Consider the following 23,494-nt stretch of genomic DNA (forward strand, 5'->3'; position numbering starts at 1 on the left):
TGCCTGTGTCCCTGTCCCGTCTCCTCCATCCCTGCCATGTCACCGTGTCCCTGTCCCATCTCCTCCATCCCTGCCATGTCCCTGTCCCCATGACCCTGTCCCGTCTCCTCCATCCCTGCCATGTCCCTGTGTCCCTGTCCCATCTCCTCCATCCCTGCCATGTCCCTGTGTCCCTGTCCCATCTCCTCCACCCCTGCCATGTCCCCGTCCCTGTGTCCCTGTCCCAGCTCCTCCATCCCTGCCATGTCCCTGTCCCTGTGTCCCTGTCCCAGCTCCTCCATCCCTGCCATGTCCCTGTCCCCACTGTCCATGGCCCTGTCCCATCTCCTCCATCCCTGCCATGTCCCTGTCCCCGTGTCCCTGTCCCATCTCCTCCATCCCTGCCATGTCCCCATGGCCCTGCCCCATCTCCATTCCTGCCATGTCCCTGTGTCCCTGTCCCATCTCCATCCCTGCCATGTCCCTGTCCCTGTGTCCCTGTGTCCCTGTCCCATCTCCTCCATCCCTGCCATGTCCCTGTCCCCATGGCCTGTCCCAATTCCTCCATCCCTGCCATGTCCCTGTGTCCCTGTCCCATCTCCATCCCTGCCATGTCCCTGTGTCCCTGTCCCATCTCCTCCACCCCTGCCATGTCCCTGTCCCCGTGGCCCTGTCACTGTCACCCCACCACGTCCCCGTGCAGTGACCCGTGGGCTCGGTGGCTCCACGGTCCCCACGCTGCCACCGCGTGCTGGTGGCGGCCGGCCGAGGGGCAGGTCCGGAGGAGGGATCTGCTGCCTTTAAACCCCCGCTCCAACCACACCTTTAAGCCCTTCGAGTCCCTCTCCAAGCCCAGAACCCTTTTGGGATCCGTGGGGCCGAGCTGCCACCTCCAGCAGCTTTGTCCCCACCGCTGCCCCGTCCATCCCCATCCCTTCCCGGCGTGTCCCCGCGCTGTCCCCTCGGTGTCCCCCCGGTGTCCGGCCGGGGTCCGGCGGGCCGGGCGCTGTCTAATTAGGGGGTAGGAGCGGAGCAGGGCGGCAGCCACGCACAGCTCGGAGCCACTCACTCATCCCACAGGAATCCGCCCCACGGGGAGGAGCGGCCCCGGCCCAGCGCCTAAAAGGGCCCCGCACGGGCCGGCTGCCCTCGGAGCCTCGGAGCCTTCCCTGCGTCCTCCTCCTCCTCCTCCTCCTCCTCCTCCGCCATGGCAGGGCACGGCGCCAGCCTGCTCCTGCTCCTCGGGATCCTGCCAGGTAGGATCGCGGCTCCCCGGAGATGCTCCGAGCCCGGGATGGAGCGTGGGGCGCGCCCCGTGGTCACCTGCGGCCACCTGCGGCCACCTGCGGCCACCTGCGGCCACCTGCGGCCACCTGCGGGCTCCTGCGGCCACCTGCGGCCACCTGCGGGCTCCTGCACTGGCCAGGGCAGGGGGCATCGCGGTCCGCGTGTGGCCGGGGCTGCCAGGGGGTGACAGCGGCGAGGGGACCGGGACACGCCCGCGACATCCCCGCGGGAGCCCGATGCGGGAGACGCGACCCGCGGGTGGGGGGCGGCAGGTGCGGGGTCAGGGGCGGCAGGTGTGGGGTTTTTGGGGGTGCAGGTGTGGGGTCAGGGGTGCAGGTGTGGGGTTTTTGGGGGTGCAGGTGTGGGGTCAGGGGCGGCAGGTGTGGGGTTTTTGGGGGTGCAGGTGTGGGGTCAGGGGCGGCAGGTGCGGGGGTTTTGGGGGTGCAGGTGCGGGGTCAGGGGCGGCAGGTGTGGGGTTTTGGGGGTGCAGGTGTGGGGTCTTTGGGGCTCCAGGTGTGGGGTCAGGGGTTGAAGGTCTGGGGTCTTTGGGGCTGCAGGTGCGGGGTTTTTGGGGGCTGCAGGTGTGGGGTCAGGGGTGACAGTTGTGGTTTCAGGGGCTGCAGGTGTGGGGTCTTTGGGGCTGCAGATGTGGGGGTTTTGGGGCTCCCAGGTGTGAGGTCTTTGGGGCTGCAGATGTGGGGTCAGGGGTGCAGGTGTGGGGTCTTTGGGGCTGCAGGTGTGGGGTTTTTGGGGGTGCAGGTGTGGGGTCAGGGGTGGCAGATGTGGGGTTTTTGGGGGTGCAGGTGTGGGGTCAGGGGTGGCAGATGTGGGGTTTTTGGGGCTGCAGGTGCGGGGTTTTTGGGGCTTCCAGATGTGGGGTCAGGGCTGCAGGTGTGGGGTTTTTGGGGCTGCAGGTGTGGGGTCAGGGGTGACAGTTGTGGGGTCAGGGGTGCAGGTGTGGGGTCAGGGATGACAGTTGTGGGGTCAGGGGTGCAGGTGTGGGGTCAGGGGTGGCAGATGTGGGGTTTTGGGGGCTGCCAGGTGTGGGGTCTTTGGGGCTCCAGGTGTGGGGTCAGGGGTTGAAGGTCTGGGGTCTTTGGGGCTGCAGGTGTGGGGTTTTTGGGGGTGCAGGTGTGGGGTCAGGGGTGACAGTTGTGGGGTCAGGGGTGCAGGTGTGGGGTCAGGGGTGGCAGATGTGGGGTCAGGGGTGCAGGTGTGGGGTCAGGGGTGGCAGATGTGGGGTTTTTGGGGGTGCAGGTGTGAGGTCTTTGGGGGCTGCAGATGTGGGGTCAGGGGTGCAGGTGTGGGGTCAGGGGCTGCAGGTGTGGGGTTTTTGGGGGTGCAGGTGCGGGGTCTTTGGGGGTGCAGGTGTGGGGTTTTTGGGGCTGCAGATGTGGGGTTTTTGGGGCTACAGGTGTGGGGTTTTTGGGGCTCCCAGGTGCGGGGTCTTTGTGCCATGGGACCGAACCCCGTCCCTGCAGCTCAGAGTTTGGGTTCTGCCAGGTGTGGGGTTCAAGGTGTGTCGGGACACAAATTTGGGGTGCGATGGGTCCTTGCTCCCCATGGTTTGGGTTCTGCCAGGTGTGGGGTTCAAGGTGTGTCGGGGCACAAATTTGGGGTGCGATGTGTCCCTTCCCCATCACTGTCCCCCGTGGGCTGGGGCTGACAATGCCATTTTTGGGGGTGACAATGCCATTTTTGGGGGTGACAATGCCGTTTTTGGGGGTGACGATGCCGTTTTTGGGGGTGACGATGCCATTTTTGGGGGTGACGATGCCATTTTTGGGGGTGACGATGCCATTTTTGGGGCTGGCAATGCCATTTTTGGTGGTGACGATGCCGTTTTTGGGGCTGACGATGCCATTTTTGGGGCTGACAATGCCATTTTTGGGGGTGACAATGCCGTTTTTGGGGGTGACGATGCCGTTTTTGGGGGTGACGATGCCGTTTTTGGGGCTGACGATGCCGTTTTTGGGGGTGACGATGCCATTTTTGGGGCTGACGGTGCCATTTTCAGGGCTGACGGTGCCGTTTTCGGGGCTGACGATGCCGTTTTTGGGGGTGACAATGCCGTTTTTGGGGGTGACGATGCCGTTTTCGGGGCTGACGGTGCCATTTTTGGTGGTGACGATGCCATTTTTGGGGGTGACGATGCCATTTTTGGGGCTGACAATGCCATTTTTGGGGCTGATAATGCCATTTTTGGGGGTGACAATGCCGTTTTTGGTGGTGACGATGCCGTTTTTGGGGGTGACAATGCCGTTTTTGGGGGTGACGATGCCGTTTTTGGGGGTGACGATGCCATTTCTGGGGGTGACGATGCCATTTTTGGGGGTGACAATGCCGTTTTTGGGGGTGACGATGCCATTTTTGGGGGTGACAATGCCATTTTTGGGGGTGACGATGCCGTTTTTGGGGGTGACGATGCCGTTTTTGGGGGTGACGATGCCGTTTTTGGGGGTGACAATGCAGTTTTTGGAGGTGACGGTGCCATTTATGGGGGTGATGGTGCCATTTGTGGAGGTGACGATGCCGTTTTTGGGGGTGACCATGCCGGTTTTGGGGGTGACAGCGCCGTTTTCGGGAGTGAAGATGCCATTTTTGGGGCTGATGGTGCCGTTTTCGGGGGTGACAATGCCGTTTTGGGGGTGACAATGCCATTTTCGGAGGTGCCCATGCTGGTTTTAGGGGTGACAATGCCGTTTTGAGGAGTGAAAATGCCATTTTTGGGGGTGACAATGCTGTTTTTGGGGGTGACAATGCTGTTTTTGGGGGTGACAATGCTGTTTTGAGGAGTGAAAATGCCTTTTTTGGGGGTGACAATGCTGTTTTTGGGGGTGACAATGCCGTTTTGGGGTGACAATGCTGTTTTTGGGGGTGACAATGCTGTTTTTGGGGGTGACAATGCCGTTTTGAGGGGTGAAAATGCCGTTTTGGGGTGACAATGCCATTTTCAGAGGTGACCATGCCGTTTTTGGGGGTGACAATGCCGTTTTGAGGGGTGACAATGCCGTTTTTGGGGGTGACAATGCCGTTTTGAGGGGTGACAATGCCGTTTTTGGGGGTGACAGCGCCGTTTCGGGGGCTGACGGAGCCGTTCTGTCCCCAGCTCTCCTCGTGGCCGTCAGGATCAACGGCAACGGCCGGGAGGTTCTGTACCTGGCCAAGGGCGACTCGGTCAAACTGGGCTGTCCCTATGTCCTGGAGCCCGAGGACAACGGTCCCCAGGGCGTGGGCATCGAGTGGATCCAGATCTCACCCGAGAGACCCAGCCCCGAGAATGTGGTGAGGGGCTCGGGCACGGTGGGGAGGGGTCGGGGGGCTGGGGAGGGCAGGGATGGAGCAGGTGGGGATCAGCAAAGTGGGTGGGACTGGAGAGGTCTGGGAGGACAAAGCGAGTCTGGAAGGGCTGAGATGGGAAGGATGAAGTGGGACTGGAAGGACAAGAAGGGTCTGGAAGGACAGAAAGACCTGGTGGGACAGGCAGGGTTTGGAAGTGCTGAGACAGGAAGGATGAAGTGGGACTGGAAGGTTGGGAAGGACAGGAAAGGTCTGGAAGGACACAGAAAGACCTGGTGGGACAGGCAGGGTTTGGAAACCCATCAGGACAGGAAAGTTGGGAAGGACAGGAAAGGTCTGGAAGGACAGAAAGACCTGGTGGGACAGGCAGGGTTTGGAAGGGCTGAGATGGGAAGGATGAAGTGGGACTGGAAGGACAGGAAAGGTCTGGAAGGACAGAAAGACCTGGTGGGACAGGCAGGGTTTGGAAACCCAGCAGGACAGGAAAGTTGGGAAGGGCTGGGAAGGTCCGGAAGGACAGGAAAGGTCTGGAAGGACAAGCAGGGTCTGGAAGTGCTGAGACAGGAAGGATGAAGTGGGACTGGAAGGTTGGGAAGGACAGGAAAGGTCTGGAAGGACACAGAAAGGTCTGGAAGGACAGAGAAAGACCTGGTGGGACAGGCAGGGTTTGGAAACCCAGCAGGACAGGAAGGTTGGGAAGGGCTGGGAAGGTCTGGAAGGACAGGAAAGGTCTGGAAGGACAAGCAGAGTCTGGAAGTGCTGAGACAGGAAGGATGAAGTGGGACTGGAAGGTTGGGAAGGACAGGAAAGGTCTGGAAGGACAGAGAAAGACCTGGTGGGACAGACAGGGTTTGGAAACCCAGCAGGACAGACAGGACAGGGGAGGTTGGGAAGGTCTGGAAGGACAGAAAGACCTGGTGGGACAGGAAGGGTTTGGAAACCTAGCAGGACAGGAAGGTTGGGAAGGGCTGGGAAGGGCTGGAAGGACAAGCAGGGTCTGGAAGTGCTGAGAAGTGAAGGATGAAGTGGGACAGACAGGACAGGAAGGACAGGAAAGGTCTGCACAGGGTCTGGAAATGCTGGACAGGAAGGAGCAGGCAGGACAGGGAAGGTCTGGAAAGCCAGGAAAGGTCTGGGAGTGCCAGGATGGGACAGGGAAGGTCTGGAAGGGCAGGAAAGGTCTGGGAGTGCCAGGATGGGACAGGGAAGGTCTGGAAAGCCAGGAAAGGTCTGGGAGTGCCAGGATGGGACAGGGAAGGTCTGGAAGGGCAGGAAAATACCAGGCACAGTCTGGAAACGCTGGGCTGGGAAACAGCAGGCAGGACAAACTGGGATGGGCCGGGATCAGAGGTCTGGGAGTGCCAGGATGGGACAGGCAGGGACAGGGAGTGCCAGGATGGGACAGGGAATATCTGGGAGTGCCAGGATGGGACAGGCAGGGACAGGGAGTGCCAGGATGGGACAGGGAATGTCTGGGAGTGCCAGACAGGGACAGGCAGGGACAGGGAGTGCCAGGATGGGACAGGGAATGTCTGGGAGTGCCAGACAGGGACAGGCAGGGACAGGGAGTGCCAGGATGGGACAGGGAATATCTGGGAGTGCCAGGATGGGACAGGCAGGGACAGGGAAGGTCTGGGAGTGCCAGGATGGGACAGGCAGGGACAGGGAAGGTCTGGGAGTGCCAGGATGGGACAGGCAGGGACAGGGAAGGTCTGGCAGCATCTGGGAGTGCCAGGCTGGGCTGGGCTGGGCTGGGCCGGGCTGGGCTGGGCTGGGCCGGGCTGGAGCCCAGCCAGTGAGGCACGGACAGGCAGGACAGGTACAGACAGGTACAGGCAGGGAAAAACAGGGACAGGCAGGGGAAAACAAACAGGGACAGGCAGAACAGGTACTGACAGGTACTGACAGGGAAAAACAGGGACAGGCAGGGCTAGAAAAGACCAGCCAGGCCAGAGAGACAGGCAGGGACAGGCTGGGACAGACAGGACAGGGAAGGACAAACGGACAGAAGCTGGAAAGGAACAGCAGGAACAGGCAAACCCCCATTGCTGAGCCTCCCTCTGCCCTGGGAAACCCAAACTGGGCCCAAACCCCGACCCTAAAGTACCTGAAATGAACCCAAAGCCAGCCTTTAACTGAACCTAAACCAAACCTAAACCCAGCCCATCCCAACTCCAGCTAACCCTAACACAAGCTAACCCTCAGCAACCAACCCAAACCAAACCAAACCCGACCAACCCAAACCAACCCAAACCAAACCAAACCCAACCAACCTCAACCCAACCCAACCAACCTCAACCCAAACCAAACCCAAACCAACCCAAACCAACCCAAACCCAACCAACCCAAACCCAACCCAACTAACCTCAACCCAAACCCAAACCAAACCAACCTCAACCCAAACCCAACCCAAACCAACCCAAACCCAACCCAACCCAACCCTCAGCAACCAACCCAAACCAACCCAAACCCGACCAACCCAACCAACCTCAACCCAACCCAACTAACCTCAACCCAACCCAAACCCAACCCAAACCCAACCCAAACCAAACCAAACCAAACCAAACCCAATCAACCTCAACCCAAATCCTAATCCTAACCCAAACTAACCCAAAAACCCAAACTAACCCAAACCCAAACCAAACCAAGCCAACCTCAACCCTAACCCAACCAAACCCAAACCAACCCAAACCCAAACCAAACCCAAACCAAACCAAACCCTAACCCCAAACCAACTTTATCTCCCCCCTAACCTAAACCCAGCCCAAACCCTTATCCTAACCCAAACTAACCCAAAAACCCAAACTAACCCAAACCAAACCCAACCCAACCAACCTCAACCCAAACCAAACCCAAACCAAACCCTAACCCCAAACCAACTTTAACTCACCCCTAAACCCAACCCAAACCCTAATCCTAACCCAAACTAACCCAAAAATCCAAACTAACCCAAACACCCAAACTAACCCAAAAATCCAAACTAACCCAAAAACCCACCCAAACCAAACCAACCCAAACCAACCAACCTCAACCCAAACCCTAATCCTAACGCAAACTAACCCAAAAACCCAAACTAACCCAAAAACCCAAACTAACCCAAACCAACCCAACCCAAACCAACCCAAACCCAACCCAAACCAAACCAAACCAAACCAACCTCAACCCAAACCCTAATCCTAACCCAAACTAACCCAAAAACCCAAACTAACCCAAACTAACCCACCCTAACCCAAACCAACCCAAACCCAACCCAACCCAACAAACCTCAACCCAAACCAACCCAAACCAAACCAAACCCAAACCAACCCAAATCCTAATCCTAACCCAAACTAACCCAAAAACCCAAACTAACCCAAAAACCCAAACTAACCCAAACCAACCCAAATCAACCCAAACCAACCCAAACCCAACCCAACCCAAACCAACCCAACCCAAACCAACTGAAACCAACCCAAACCCAACCCAACCAACCTCAACCCAAACCCAAACCCAACCCAACCAACCTCAACCCAAACCCTAATCCTAACCCAAACCAAACCAAACCCAAACCAAACCCAACCCAACCAACCTCAACCCAAACCCTAATCCTAACCCAAACCAACCCAAACCCAACCAACCCAAACCAACCCAAACCCAACCCAACCAACCTCAACCCAACCCAACCCAACCAACCTCAACCCAAACCAACCCAAACCAACCCAAACCCAACCCAAACCCAACCCAACCAACCTCAACCCAAACCCTAATCCTAACCCAAACTAACCCAAACCAACCCAAACCCAACCAACCTCAACCCAAACCAAACTCTAACCCCAAACCAACTTTAACCCACCCCTAAACCCAACCCAAACCCCATCCCGCCGGCGTCCCCGAGGCCACCCTGACGTTGTCCCCGCGTGTCCCCAGTTCCTGTCCTACCAGGACCACCACGTGAACTACGGCAGCGGCTCGGGGCTGCAGGACCGCGTGGCCTTCGTGCAGACGGACCCGGGCCAGCGCGACGCCTCCATCCGCCTGGCCGACCTGCAGGAGAGCGACACCGGCACCTACCAGTGCCGCGTCAAGAAGAACACGGTGGCCGTGCACGAGGTCATTGTCACCGTGCAAGGTGAGGCCACCCCCGCGGTCCCCCCCGGTGTCGCCTGTCCGCTCCGTGCCGGTGGCGCTTCGTTGTGGTCACGCTGCGTCTTCTGGTGGCACTGATGGTGTCACCTGGTCGCTCTCGTGGCCCTGACAGTGTCACTGCCGTGTCCCCTTCCTGACACCGAGTGTCCCCTGTGCCCCTCTTGTGTGGCCCTGGTGGCCCTGACAGTGCCACTGCCATGTCCCCTGACACCGAGTGTCCCCTGTGCCACTCTTGTGTGGCTTTTGGTGGCCCTGACAGTGTCACTGCCATGTCCCCTGACACCGAGTGTCCCCTGTGCCACTCTTGTGTGGCCCTTGGTGGCCCTGACAGTGTCACTGCCGTGTCCCCTTCCTGACACCGAGTGTCCCCTGTGCCCCTCTTGTGTGGCCCTGGTGGCCCTGACAGTGCCACTGCCATGTCCCCTGACACCGAGTGTCCCCTGTGCCACTCTTGTGTGGCTTTTGGTGGCCCTGACAGTGTCACTGCCATGTCCCCTGACACCGAGTGTCCCCTGTGCCACTCTTGTGTGGCCCTTGGTGGCCCTGACAGTGTCACTGCCGTGTCCCCTTCCTGGCATTGAGAGTGTCCCCTGTGCCACTCTCATGTGGCCCTTGGTGGCCCTGACAATGTCCCCTGTGACCCTCTCATGTGGCCCTGGTGGCCCTGACAGTGTCACTGCCGTGTCCCCTTCCTGACACCGAGTGTCACCTGTGCCACTCTCATGTGGCCCTGGTGGCCCTGACAGTGTCACTGCCGTGTCCCCTTCCTGACACTGAGAGTGTCACTTGTCCCTCCTCATGTGGCCCTGGTGTCACCTGGCCCTTCTCGTGTGGTCCTTGGTGGCCCTGACAATGTCTCCTGTGCCACTCTCATGTGGCCCTGGTGTCCCCTGTGCCACTCTTGTGTGGCCCTTGGTGGCCCTGAGAGTGTCACTGCCATGTCCCCTTCCTGACACTGAGAGTGTCCCCTGTGCCCCTCTCATGTGGCCCTGGTGGCCCTGACAATGTCCCCTGTCCCCCATGCAGGTGGCCCTTGGTGGCCCTGACAATGTCCCCTGTCCCCCATCCAGGTGGCCCTGGTGGCCCTGACAATGTCCCCTGTCCCCCATCCAGGTGGCCCTGGTGGCCCCGACAATGTCCCCTGTCCCCCATCCAGGTGGCCCTTGGTGGCCCTGACAATGTCCCCTGTCCCCCATCCAGGTGGCCCTGGTGGCCCTGACAGTGTCCCCTGTCCCCCATCCAGGTGGCCCTGACAGTGTCCCCTGTCCCCCATCCAGGTGGCCCTGACAGTGTCCCGTGTCCCCCCGCCCCAGGTGACTCCTGTCTCTTCCCCCACTCCCAGGTGTCCCCTCTCCTGGGCCCTGGTGACCCCGATGGCCCCTGGTGGCCCTGCCAGAGTCCCCTGTGTCCCTCCTGGTTGTCCCCACCCCTCTGTCTCCATCCAGAGTGGCTCTGGCATTGTCCCTGTCCCTGTCCCAGCTGTCCTCGCTCCCTGTCCCCTTCCCCGGTGTCCCCTGTCCCCAGGCCTCTGTCCCCTCCATGGTGGCTCTGACACTGTCCCTGTGTCCCCTTCTCCCTCTCCTGGCTGTCCCTGTCCCCTTCCCGCGTGTCCCCTGTCCCTGACAATGTCCCCAGACCCCTCCCGGTGTCCCCTGTCCCCTCTGCTGTCCCTGGCAGTGTCCCCATCCCCTTCCCGCGTGTCCCCTGTCCCTGGCAGTGTCCCCAGACCCCTCCCGGTGTCCCCTGTCCCCCTGGCTGTCCCCGCCGCTGTCCCGCTGTCCCCGGCAGTGTCACCTGATGCTGTTCCCGGTGTCCCCGGTGTCCCCGCGGTGTCCCTGACGGTGTCCCGGTGTCCCCGCGGTGTCACCTGACGCTGTCCCCGGTGTCCCCGCCGCTGTCCCGGTGTCCCCGCGGTGTCACCTGACGGTGTCCCCGGTGTCCCGCTGTCCCCGCGGTGTCACCTGACGGTGTCCCCGCTGTCCCGGTGTCCCCGCGGTGTCACCCGCCGCTGTCCCGGTGTCCCCGCGGTGTCACCTGACGGTGTCCCCGCTGTCCCGGTGTCCCCGCGGTGTCACCCGCCGCTGTCCCGGTGTCCCCGCGGTGTCACTGACGGTGTCCCGGTGTCCCCGCGGTGTCACCCGCCGCTGTCCCGGTGTCCCCGCGGTGTCCCTGACGGTGTCCCCGGTGTCCCAGCAGAGAAGCCGGCGGCCCCGCAGTGCTGGAGCGAGGGGGAGCTGATCGAGGGGGGCTCGGTGCTGCTGCGCTGCTTCAGCCGGGGGGGCACCGCGCCCCTCTCCTACCAATGGGCAAAGCTGGCCGAGGGCTACGGCGGGGGGCGCCTGCCCTCGGGCACCCTGCAAGGTGGGTCAGGGACCCCCGGGGGGTCTGGGGAGGGGTCCCTGCCCTCGGGCACCCTGCAAGGTGGGTCAGACCCCCCCGGGGGGTTTGGGGAGGGGTCCCTGCCCTCGGGCACCCTGCAAGGTGGGTCAGACCCCCCCACGGGGAGGCTCGGGGCGGGTTTGGGGGGCTCAGGAGGGGATTTGGGGGGCTCGGGAAGGGATTCGGGGGTCTCTGCCCTCGGGCGCCCTGCAAGGTGGATCAGACCCCCGGGGGGTTTGGGGGGTGGTTGGGGGGCTCAGGAGGGGATTTGGGGGGTCTCTGCCCTCGGGCACTCTGCAAGGTGGGTGAGACCCCTCCGGGGGGCTCTGGAAGGGATTTGGGGAGGGGTCCCTGTCCTCTGGCACCCTGCAAGGTGGGTGAGAGACCCCCGGGGGGTGTTCACGAGGGGTTTGGGGGGTCCCTGTCCTCTGGCACCCTGCAAGGTGGGGGAGGGATCCCCCCGGGGGGTTCAGGGGGGGTTTGGGGGGTTCAGGGGGGGTTGGGGGGTCCCTCGGGCACCCTGCAAGGTGGGTGAGACCCCCCCGGGGGGTTCAGGGGGGGTTTGGGGGCAGCAGCTCAAGGGGTGCTGTGGCCATGGGGGGCTCGGGGGGGTCCCTGGCTGGGGGTCACGTGGTGGGAAGGGGGGGCAGTGTGTCCATGTGTGTCCGTGTGTCCATGTCCATGTGTTCATGTGTGTCCATGTGTCCATGTCCCTGTGTCCGTGTGTCCATGTGTCCATGTCCATGTGTCCATGTCCATGTGTCCATGTCCATGTGTCCGTGTGTCTGTGTCCATGTGTCCATGTCCCTGTGTCCGTGTGTCCATGTGTCCATGTCCATGTGTCCATGTCCATGTGTTCATGTGTGTCCGTGTGTCCATGTGTCCATGTCCCTGTGTCCATGTCCATGTGTCCGTGTGTCCATGTGTCTATGTCCCTGTGTCCATGTGTCCATGTGTCCATGTCCCTGTGTCCGTGTGTCCATGTCTATGTCCCTGTGTCCGTGTGTCTGTGTGTCCATGCGTGTCCATGTGTCCATGTCCATGTGTCCGTGTCCCTGTGTTCATGTGTCCATGTCCCTGTGTCCGTGTGTGTCCGTGTGTCCATGTCTATGTCCCTGTGTCCGTGTGTCTGTGTGTCCCTGTGTTCATGTGTGTCCGTGTGTCCATGTCCCTGTGTCCATGTCCATGTGTCCGTGTGTCCATGTGTCCATGTCCCTGTGTCCATGTGTGTCTGTGTGTCCGTGTGTCCCTGTGTTCATGTGTGTCCGTGTGTCCATGTCTATGTCCCTGTGTCCGTGTGTCTGTGTGTCCATGCGTGTCCATGTGTCCATGTCCCTGTGTCCATGTCCATGTGTCCGTGTGTCCGTGTCCATGTGTCTATGCCCCTGTGTCCATGTGTCCATGTGTCCATGTGTGCCCGTGTGTGTCCGTGTGTCCATGTGTCCACGTGTGTGTCCGTGTCCCTGTGTCCACGTGTCCATGTCCATGTGTCCACGTGTCCCTGTGTCCGTGTGTCCATGTCCATGTGTCCGTGTGTCCATGTGTCCACGTGTGTGTCCGTGCGTGTCCCTGTGTCTGTGTGTCCATGTCCATGTGGCCATGTGTCCACGTGTCCATGTGTGTCCGTGTGTCCATGTCCCTGTGTCCATGTGTCTTTGTGTCCATGTCCGTGTGTCCATGTGTCCACGTGTGTGTCCGTGTGTCCATGTGTCCATGTCCATGTGTCCACGTGTCTCTGTGTCCGTGTGTCCGTGTCCATGTGTCCCTGTGTCCGTGTGTCCGTGTGTCCATGTCCGTGTGTCCATGTGTCTCTGTGTCTGTGTCCGTGTGTCCATGTGTCCACATCCATGTGTCCGTGTCCATGTGTCCATGTGTCTCTGTGTCCATGTCCCTGTCACCCATGTCCCCACACATCCATGTCCGTGTGTCCATGTGTCTCTGCGTCCGTGTGTCCATGTCCCTGTGTCCATGTGTCCACGTCCATGTGTCCCTGTGTCCGTGTCACCCGTGTCCCTGCATGTCCATGTCCCCATGTCCGTGTGTCCCTGTGTCCATGTGTCCATGTGTCCACGTCCATGTGTCCCTGTGTCCGTGTCACCCGTGTCCCCGCATGTCCATGTCCCCATGTCCCCATGTCCGTGTGTCCATGTATCCATGTGTGCATGTGTCCATGTCCCCATGTCTCCATGTCCCCACATCCCTGTGTCCCTGTTTGTCCCCATGTCCCCATGTCCCTGTGTGTCCATGTCCCTGTGTCCATGTGTCCATGTGTCCATGTGTCCATGTCCCCATGTCTCCGTGTCCCCACATCCCTGTGTCCCTGTGTGTCCCCATGTCCCTGTGTCCATGTGTGTCCATGTCCCTGTGTCCCTGTGTCCCTGTGTCCATGTGTCCATGTCCCCATGTCTCCATGTCCCCACATCCCTGTGTCCCTGTGTGTCCCCACACCCCCTCTCAGGGGTGGCAGGTGACACCGAGGTGACAATGCCACCTGTCCCCCTCAGGCCGTGCTCCCGGTGACCTCCTGATCCGCAGCCTGACCGGGGCCCACGCTGGCACCTACCAGTGCCGTGTCACCAACCGCGTGGGGTACTCGGTGTGCCAGCTCAACCTGAGCCCCGGCACCCGTGAGTGACACTGGGGACACTGGGGGGGACATGGGGGGGACACGGTGTGCCAGCTCAACCTGAGCCCCGGCACCCGTGAGTGACACTGGGGACACTGGGGGGGACATGGGGGGGACACGGTGTGCCAGCTCAACCTGAGCCCCGGCACCCGTGAGTGACACTGGGGACACTGGGGGGACACGGGGGGGACACGGTGTGCCAGCTCAACCTGAGCCCCGGCACCCGTGAGTGACACTGGGGACACTGGGGACACTGGGGACACTGGGGGGACACGGTGTGCCAGCTCAACCTGAGCCCCGGCACCCGTGAGTGACACTGGGGACACTGGGGGGACACGGGGGGGACACGGTGTGCCAGCTCAACCTGAGCCCCGGCACCCGTGAGTGACACTGGGGACACTGGGGACACTGGGGGGACACGGTGTGCCAGCTCAACCTGAGCCCCGGCACCCGTGAGTGACACTGGGGACACAGAGGGTGACACTGGGATGTCTCAGGTGCCCGGCTGGCTCTGGGGCTGTCCCTGGGTGTCCCTGGGTTCTAGGGTGGCACTGGAGGTGGCTCTGAGTGGCACCAGGGTGGCTCTGGGTGACACTGGGGCTGTCCCTGAGCTCCAGGGTGGCACCGAGGCTCTCCCTGGGTGGCACCGGGACTGTCCCTGGGTGGCACCGGGACTGTCCCTGGGTGGCACCGGGACTGTCCCTGGGTTTTGGGGTGGCTCTGAGGCTGTCCCTGGGTGGCACCAGGGCTGTCCCTGGATGGCACAGGACTGTCCCTGAGCTCCAGGGTGGCACCGAGACTGTCCCTGGGTGGCCGCGGGTCTGTCCCTGGGTTCTGGGGTGGCTCTGAGGCTGTCCCTGGGTGGCACCGGGACTGTCCCTGGGTGGCACCGGGACTGTCCCTGGGTTCTGGGGTGGCTCTGAGGCTGTCCCTGGGTGGCACGGGACTGTCCCTGGGTTCTGGGGTGGCTCTGAGGCTGTCCCTGGGTGGCACGGGACTGTCCCTGGGTTCTGGGGTGGCACCGGGACTGTCCCTGGGTTCCGGGGTGGCTCTGGGGCTGTCCCTGAGCTCCAGGGTGGCACCGGGACTGTCCCTGGGTGGCACCGGGGCTGTCCCTGGGTGGCCCCGGGTCTGTCCCTGGGTTCTGGGGTGGCCCCGGGTCTGTCCCTGGGTGGCACCGGGTCTGTCCCTGGGTGGCACCGGGTCTGTCCCTGGGTGGCCCCGGGTCTGTCCCTGGGTTCTGGGGTGGCCCCGGGTCTGTCCCTGGGTGGCACCGGGTCTGTCCCTGGGTTCCGGGGTGGCACGAGGACTGTCCCAGGCTGGCACCGCGGTGTCGCTGGGGTGTCCCCGGAGCCGCGGGCAGCCGGCGGAGGCCGGGGTGACAGGGTGTGTCCCCGCGGCAGGCGGGCGCCAGGCCGGCATCATCGTGGGCTCCATCCTGGGCTCCCTCCTCCTCCTCAGCCTCCTGGGGCTGCTCATCTGGGCTCTGATCGCCCGCTACCAGCGCAAGGAGTGCCAGCGGGCCTGCAGCGACTGCAGGTGGGCACCGGGGGTGGCACGGGGCTGAACTGGGAGGGACTGGGATGGACTGGGATGGACTGGGATGGACTGGGCTGGACTGGGATGGACTGGGCTCTGATCGCCCGCTACCAGCGCAAGGAGTGCCAGCGGGCCTGCAGCGACTGCAGGTGGGCACCGGGGGTGGACTGGGCTGGACTGGGCTGGACTGGGCTGGACTGGGATGTACTGGGAGGGACTGGGCTGGACTGGGCTCTGATCGCCCGCTACCAGCGCAAGGAGTGCCAGCGGGCCTGCAGCGACTGCAGGTGGGCACCGGGGCTGGACTGGGAGGGACTGGGATGGACTGGGATGGGATTGGGATGGACTGGGCTGTACTGGGATGGACTGGGATGGACTGGGATGGACTGGGAGGGACTGGGCTGTGATCGCCCGCTACCAGCGCAAGGAGTGCCAGCGGGCCTGCAGCGACTGCAGGTGGGCACCGGGGCTGGACTGGGAGGGACTGGGATGGACTGGGATGGATTGGGATGGACTGGGATGGACTGGGAGGGACTGGGATGGACTGGGCTGGACTAGGATGGACTGGGATGGACTGGGATGGACTGGGATGGACTGGGATGGACTGGGCTGGACTGGGCAGCAGAGAGCGGCGCTGGGCTCTGATCGCCCGCTTGCAGTGCCAGGAGAGCCAGAGGGGCTGCAGCGACTGCAGGTGGGCACCGGGAATGGACTGGGATGGACTGGGATGGACTGGGATGGATAGGGATGGGATTGGGATGGACTGGGATGTACTGGGAGGGACTGGGCTGGACTGGGCTCTGATCGCCCGCTTGCAGTGCCAGGAGAGCCAGAGGGGCTGCAGCGACTGCAGGTGGGGACAGCGGGGACAGCAGGGTGGCACTGGGGACACTGGGTGACACTGGGAGACACTGGGTGACACTGGGTGGCACTGGGGGACACCGGGGGATGCTGAAGAACACCAAGAGATGCCACCAGGCACGGGTGGGGGACACTGGCTGGCACTGGGTGACACTGGGTGACACTGGGTAGCACTGGGTGACACTGGGAGACACTGGGGGACACTGAGTGACACCAAGAGATGCCACCAGGCACAGGCAGGTGACACTGTGTGACACTGGGTGACACTGAGTGACACTGAGTGACACTGGGTGACACTGAGGGACACCAAGAGATGCCGCCAGTCACGGGTGGGTGACACTGGGAGACACTGGGTGACACTGGGTGACACTGGGTGACACTGAGTGACACTGGGTGACACTGAGTGACACTGGGTGACACTGAGGGACACCAAGAGATGCCGCCAGTCACGGATGGGTGACACTGGGAGACACTGGGTGACACTGGGTGACACTGGGTGACACTGAGTGACACTGGGTGACACTGAGTGACACTGGGTGACACTGAGGGACACCAAGAGATGCCGCCAGTCACGGATGGGTGACACTGGGAGACACTGGGTGACACTGGGTGACACTGAGTGACACTGAAGGACACCAAGAGGTGCCACCAGTCACGGGTGGGTGACACTGGGAGACACTGGGTGACACTGGGTGGCACTGGGTGACACTGAAGGACACCAAGAGCTGCCACCAGGCACGAGTGGGTGACACTGGGAGACACTGGGGGACAATGGGTAACACTGAGGGACACCAAGAGCTGCCAGCAGTCACGGGCAGGTGACACTGGGTGACACTGTGTGACACTGAGTGACACTGGGTGACACTGGGTGACACTGAGTGACACCAAGACATGCCACCAGACACGGGTAGGTGACACTGGGTGACACTGGGTGACACTGGGTGACACTGAGGAACACCAAAAGGTGACACTGGGTGACACTGGGTGACACTGGGGTAGGTGACACTGGGGTAGGTGACACTGGGTGACACTGGGTGACACTGGGTGACACTGAGGAACACCAAAAGGTGACACTGGGTGACACTGGGGGACATTGGGTGACAATGTGTGACACTGTGTGACAATGTGTGACACTGGGTGACACTGGGTGACACTGGGTGACACTGAGTGACACTGAGGGACACCAAGAGATGCCACCAATCACGGGCAGGCGACACTGGGTGACACTGGGTGACACTGGGGGACACTGGGTGACAATGGGTGACACTGAGTGACACCAAGACATGCCACCAATCACGGGCAGGTGACACTGTGTGACACCGGGTGACACTGGGTGACACCAAGACATGCCACCAGACACGGGTAGGTGACACTGGGTGACACTGGGTGACACTGGGTGACAATGGGTGACACTGAGTGACACTGGGTGACACTGGGTGACACTGGGGGACATTGGGTGACAATGTGTGACACTGTGTGACAATGTGTGACACTGGGGGACACTGGGTGACACTGGGTGACACTGAGGGACACCAAAAGGTGACACTGTGTGACACTGATTGACACTGAGGAACACCAAGAGCTGCCACCAATCACGGGCAGGTGACACTGGGTGACACTGGGAGACACCGGGTGACACTGAGTGACACTGAGGGACACCAAAAGGTGACACTGTGTGACACTGGGTGACACTGAAGGACACCAAGAGCTGCCAGCAGTCACGGGTAGGTGACACTGGGTGACACTGGGTGACACTGAGTGACACTGAGTGACACTGGGTGACACTGAGTGACACTGGGTGACACTGAGGGACACTGAGGGACACCAAGAGCTGCCACCAGTCACGGGCAGGTGACACTGGGTGACACTGGGTGACACTGAGTGACACTGAGTGACACTGAGTGACACTGGGTGACACTGAGTGACACTGGGTGACACTGAGGGACACTGAGGGACACCAAGAGCTGCCACCAGGCACGCGTAGGTGACACTGGGTGACACTGAGGGACACCAAGAGCTGCCACCAGTCACGGGCAGGTGACACTGGGTGACACTGGGTGACACTGGGTGACACTGGGTGACACTGAGGAACACCAAGAGATGCCACCAATCACGGGCAGGTGACACTGGGTGACACTGGGTGACACTGGGTGACACTGGGTGACACTGAGTGACACTGAGGGACACCAAGAGATGCCACCAGACACGGGTAGGTGACACTGGGTGACACTGGGTGACACTGGGGGACACTGGGTGACAATGGGTGACACTGAGGGACACTGAGGGACACCAAGAGCTGCCACCAATCACGGGTAGGTGACACTGGGTGACAATGGGTGACACTGAGTGACACTGAGGGACACTGAGGGACACCAAGAGATGCCACCAGACACGGGCAGGTGACACTGGGTGACACTGGGTGACACTGAGTGACACTGGGTGACACCAAGACATGCCACCAGACACGGGTAGCTGACACTGGGTGACACTGGGTGACACTGGGTGACACTGGGTGACACTGAAGGACACCAAGAGCTGCCACCAGTCACGGGTAGGTGACACTGGGTGACACTGTGTGACACTGGGTGACACTGAGTGACACTGAGTGACACTGAGGAACACCAAGAGATGCCACCAATCACGGTCAGGTGACACTGGGTGACACTGGGTGACACTGAGTGACACTGAGGGACACCAAGACATGCCACCAGACACGGTCAGGTGACACTGGGTGACACTGGGTGACACTGGGTGACACTGAGGGACACCAAGACATGCCACCAGACACGGGTAGGTGACACTGGGTGACACTGGGTGACACTGAGTGACACTGAAGGACACCAAGAGCTGCCACCAATCACGGGTGGGTGACACCGGGTGACACTGAGGGACACCAAGAGGTGACACTGCGCGACACTGCCACCAAGCTCTACCAACGAGCGCCACCAGCATCACCGAGCCGGGCGACAAAACCCCGGTGGGGGGTGGCCGGGTGCCACCGCTCACTCCGAGCCCGCGTGACAGAGCTGTCCCCGCGTGTCCCCGCAGGAGCAGCACGGGTGGCACCATGCCCCGCGGCTGTGCCACCTGCGGCCACCACTCGTACTCCCCCCATGGCATCAGCTACATGCAGTGCCAGCAGTGCCAGCACGGCGACAGCGACGAGAGAGCGGCAGCGCTGCTCTGCAACGAGGGCATCCGCCACCAGGTCACCTGTCCCGGCCTGTGACACCGCCAGCGGGTCACCTGTCCCCGCCTGTGACACCGCCGCGGCGACAGCGACAGCGACAGCGACACACACACACACACAGAGAGCAACGGAAAGGGATGGAAGGAGCGGCTCCTGCTGCTGGAAACTGCATAAAACAGATGAAAATGGCTCGAAATCGCATGATATTCCACAGAAAAATTCTCTAAATGACAAAAAAATGGTCAAAATGTCCCCAAATTGTATAAAAAAATTGGAATTTTATAAAGTTTATTGTGAATTCCCAATAAATTCCCGGTCACGGTGGAGCCCGCCCGCAAAAAGGGGAGGTGGGAGAATAAAAGCTCCTAAAACAAATCAAATTTGCTCAAAATCCCACGATATTCCACAGAAAAAATTCTCTAAATGACATAAAAATGGTCGAAATGTCAGCAAATTGTAGAAAAAAATTGGAATTTTATAAAGTTTGTTTTAAAATAACAAAGAATTCCCGGTCACGACAGCAAAAAAGCTCCTAAAACAGATCAAAATGGCTCGAAATCGCATGATATTTCACAGAAAAATTCTCTAAATGACAAAAAAATGGTCAAAATGTCAGCAAATTGTATAAAAAAATTGGAATTTTATAAAGTTTGTTCTAAAATAACAACGAATTCCCGGTCACGGCAGCAAAAAAGCTCCTAAAACAGATCAAAATCGCTCAAAATCGCACGATATTCAACAGAAAAAATTCTCTAAATGACAAAAAAATGGTCAAAATGTCAGCAAATTCTATAAAAAAAATCAAAATTTTATAAAGTTTATTGTGAATTCCCAATAAATTCCCGGTCACGGTGGAGCCCGCCCGTAAAAAGGGGAGGCGGGAGAATAAAAGTTCCTAAAACAGATAAAAATCGTTCCAAAACGCACGATATTCCACAGAAAAAATTCTCTAAATGACAAAAAAATGGTCAAAATGTCCCCAAATTGTATAAAAAAATTGGAATTTTATAAAGTTTATTGTGAATTCCCAATAAATTCTCGGTTACGGTGGAGCCCGCCCATAAAAAGCGGAGGTGGGAGCAAAAAAGCTCCTAAAACAAATCAAAATGGCTCAAAATCGTACCATATTCCACAGAAAAATTCTCTAAATGACAGAAAAATGGTCAAAATGTCAGCAAATTGTATAAAAAAATTGGAATTTTATAAAGTTTGTTCTAAAATAATAAAAAATTCCCGGTCGCGGTGGAGCCCGCCCGTAAAAAGGGGAGGCGGGAGAATAAAAGCTCCTAAAACAAATCAAAATCGCTCAAAATTTCACGATATTCTGCAGAAAGAATTCTCTAAATGACAAAAAATGGTCGAAATGTCAGCAAATTTTATAAAAAAATTCAAAATTTTATAAAGTTTGTTTTAAAATAACAATAAATTCCCGGTCACGGCGGAGCCCGCCCGCAAAAAGGGGAGGCGGGAGAATAAAAGCTCCTAAAACAAATCAAAATTGCTCCAAATTCCACAGAAAAAATTCTCTAAATGACAAAAAAATGGTCGAAATGTCAGTAAATTCTATAAAAAAATTGGAATTTTATAAAGTTTATTGTGAATTCCCAATAAATTCCCGGTCGCGGTGGAGCCCGCCCGTAAAAAGGGGAGGTGGGAGAATAAAAGCTCCTAAAACAAATCAAAATCGCTCAAAATCGCACCATATTCCACAGAAAAAATTCTCTAAATGACAAAAAAATGGTCAAAATGTCAGCAAATTGTATAAAAAAATTGGAATTTTATAAAGTTTGTTCTAAAATAACAAAAAATTCCCGGTCGCGGTGGAGCCCGCCCGTAAAAAGGGGAGGCGGGAGAATAAAAGCTCCTAAAACAGATCAAAATTGCTCCAAATTCCACAGAAAAAATTCTCTAAATGACAAAAAAATGGTCGAAATGTCAGCAAATTGTATAAAAAAATTCAAAATTTTATAAAGTTTATTGTGAATTCCCAATAAATTCCCGGTCACGGCAGCGCCGGGGACAGAGAGCAACGGAAAGGGGAGGCAGGAGCTCAAAACCTCCTAAAACAGATCAAAATCGCTCAAAATGTCCCCAGATTCTATTAAAAAAAATCAAAATTTTATAAAGTTTATTCTAAAATAACAAAGAATTCCCGGTCACGGTGGAGCCCGCCCGTAAAAAGGGGAGGCGGGAGAATAAAAGCTCCTAAAAAAAATCAAAATCGCTCAAAATTTCACGATATTCTGCAGAAAAAATTCTCTAAATGACAAAAAAATGGTCAAAATGTCAGCAAATTGTATAAAAAAATTGGAATTTTATAAAGTTTATTGTGAATTCCCAATAAATTCCCGGTCACGGTGGAGCCCGCCCGTAAAAAGGGGAGGTGGGAGCAAAAAAGCTCCTAAAAAATCCTCCAAATCCCATAAAATCCCCCAAAATCCCATAATATTCCTCCTTAAAACCCCTCAAATCCTATAAAATCCCACAAAATCCCAAAATCCCCCAAAAAAACCCACAAAATCCCCAGGAAATCCCAAAAATTCCATAAAATCCCACAAAAATCCTACAAAATCCCACAATATTTCTTCTTAAAACCCTCCGAATCCCATGAAAATCCCACAAAATCGCCCAAAATCCCACAAAATCCCAAAAAATCCCAAAAAAATCCCACTAAAATCCCAAAAAATCCCAAAAAATCCCACAAAAATCCCAAGAAATCCCACAAAAATCCCAAAAACTCCCACAAAAATCCCAAAAAATCCCACAAAATCCCAAAAAATCCAAAAAAATCCCACAAAAATCCCAAAAAATCCCACAAAATCCAAAAAAATCCCACAAAAATAAAAAAAAAATCCCACAAAAATCCCACAAAAATCCAACAAAAATCCCACAAAAATCCCATAAAATCCCACAAAATCCCACAAAAATCCCCCCAAATCCCCACAAAATCCCACAAAAATCCCACAAAATCCCACAAAAATCCCACAAAATCCCACAAAAATCCCCCAAAATCCCATAAAATCCCCCAAAATCCCATAAAATCCCAAAAAATCCCACAAAATCCCAAAAAATCCCACAAAATCCAAAAAAATCCCAAAAAATCCCACAAAAATCCCAAAAAGTCCCACAAAAATCCCACAAAAATCCCAAAAAATCCCACAAAAATCCCAAAAAGTCCCACAAAAATCCCACAAAAATCCCACAAAATCCCACAAAAATCCCACAAAAATCCCACAAAATCCAAAAAAATCCCACAAAAATCCCACAAAATCCCACAAAATCCCCCAAAATCCCAAAAAATCCCACAAAATCCCATCCTCGCTCCCTTTCCACCTCGTTTTGTTGCTTTATTTTGGGGTTTGGCCCCGGTTTTTTACGTCTTCCCCATTCCCAGTTTCCCCCAATTCCCAGTTTCCCATTCCCAGTTTATTTCCCATTCCCAGTTTGTTTCCCATTCCCAAATTCCAGTTCCCAGTTTCCCATTCCCAATTTCCGATTCCTGTCCCCAACCCTGTCCCCTGTGTCCCCATCCCTGTCCCCTCCTGTCCCCTCCTGTCCCTGTCCTCATCCCTGTCCCCATCCCTGTCCCCATCCCTGTCACTGTCCCCTCCTGTCCCCTGTGTCCTCATCCCTGTCCCCTCCCCTGTCCCCATCCCTGTCCCCATCCCTGTCCCCTGTGTCCCCTCCTGTCCCCTGTGTCCCTTCCTGTCCCTGTCCCCATCCCTGTCCCCTGTGTCCCCATCCCTGTCCCCATCCCTGTCCCTGTTCCTATCCCTGTCCCCTGTGTCCCCTCCTGTCCCCATCCCTGTCCCCATCCCTGTCCCCATCCCTGTCCCCTGTGTCCCTTCCTGTCCCCTGTGTCCCCATCCCTGTCCCCTCCTGTCCCTGTCCCCATCTCCATCCCTGTCTTCTGTGTCCCCTCCCCTGTTCCCATCCCTGTCACAGTCCCTGTCTCATCCCTGTCCCTGTCCCCATCCCTGTCCCCTGTGTCCCCATCCCTGTCCCCTCCTGTCCCCTCCTGTCCCTGTCCTCATCCCTGTCCCCTCCTGTCCCCATCCCTGTCCCCGTCCCTGTCCCCTGTGTCCCCTCCTGTCCCCATCCCTGTCCCCGTCCCTGTCCCCTGTGTCCCCTCCTGTCCCCATCCCTGTCCCCGTCCCTGTCCCCTGTGTCCCCTCCTGTCCCTGTCCCCGTCCCTGTCCCCTCCTGTC

General features: G+C 58.1%; 1 protein-coding gene across 1 annotated transcript; it reads left to right on the forward strand.

The window, feature by feature from the left end:
- Positions 1-1,136: 1,136 nt before the first annotated feature.
- Positions 1,137-19,618, forward strand: VSIG8 (V-set and immunoglobulin domain containing 8). The gene is made up of 7 exons (XM_086866469.1): positions 1,137-1,235; positions 4,376-4,551; positions 8,473-8,674; positions 10,885-11,052; positions 13,575-13,697; positions 15,082-15,235; positions 19,145-19,618. Exons 1-7 carry the CDS (start codon positions 1,187-1,189, stop codon positions 19,323-19,325), a joined length of 1,053 nt encoding a protein of 350 aa, XP_086722595.1. The 5' UTR covers positions 1,137-1,186; the 3' UTR covers positions 19,326-19,618.
- Positions 19,619-23,494: the final 3,876 nt, after the last annotated feature.

This window comes from Cyanistes caeruleus, chromosome 30 (genome assembly GCF_971803275.1).
Source record: "Cyanistes caeruleus chromosome 30, bCyaCae1.hap1.1, whole genome shotgun sequence".
NCBI classification, from domain to species: domain Eukaryota; kingdom Metazoa; phylum Chordata; class Aves; order Passeriformes; family Paridae; genus Cyanistes; species Cyanistes caeruleus.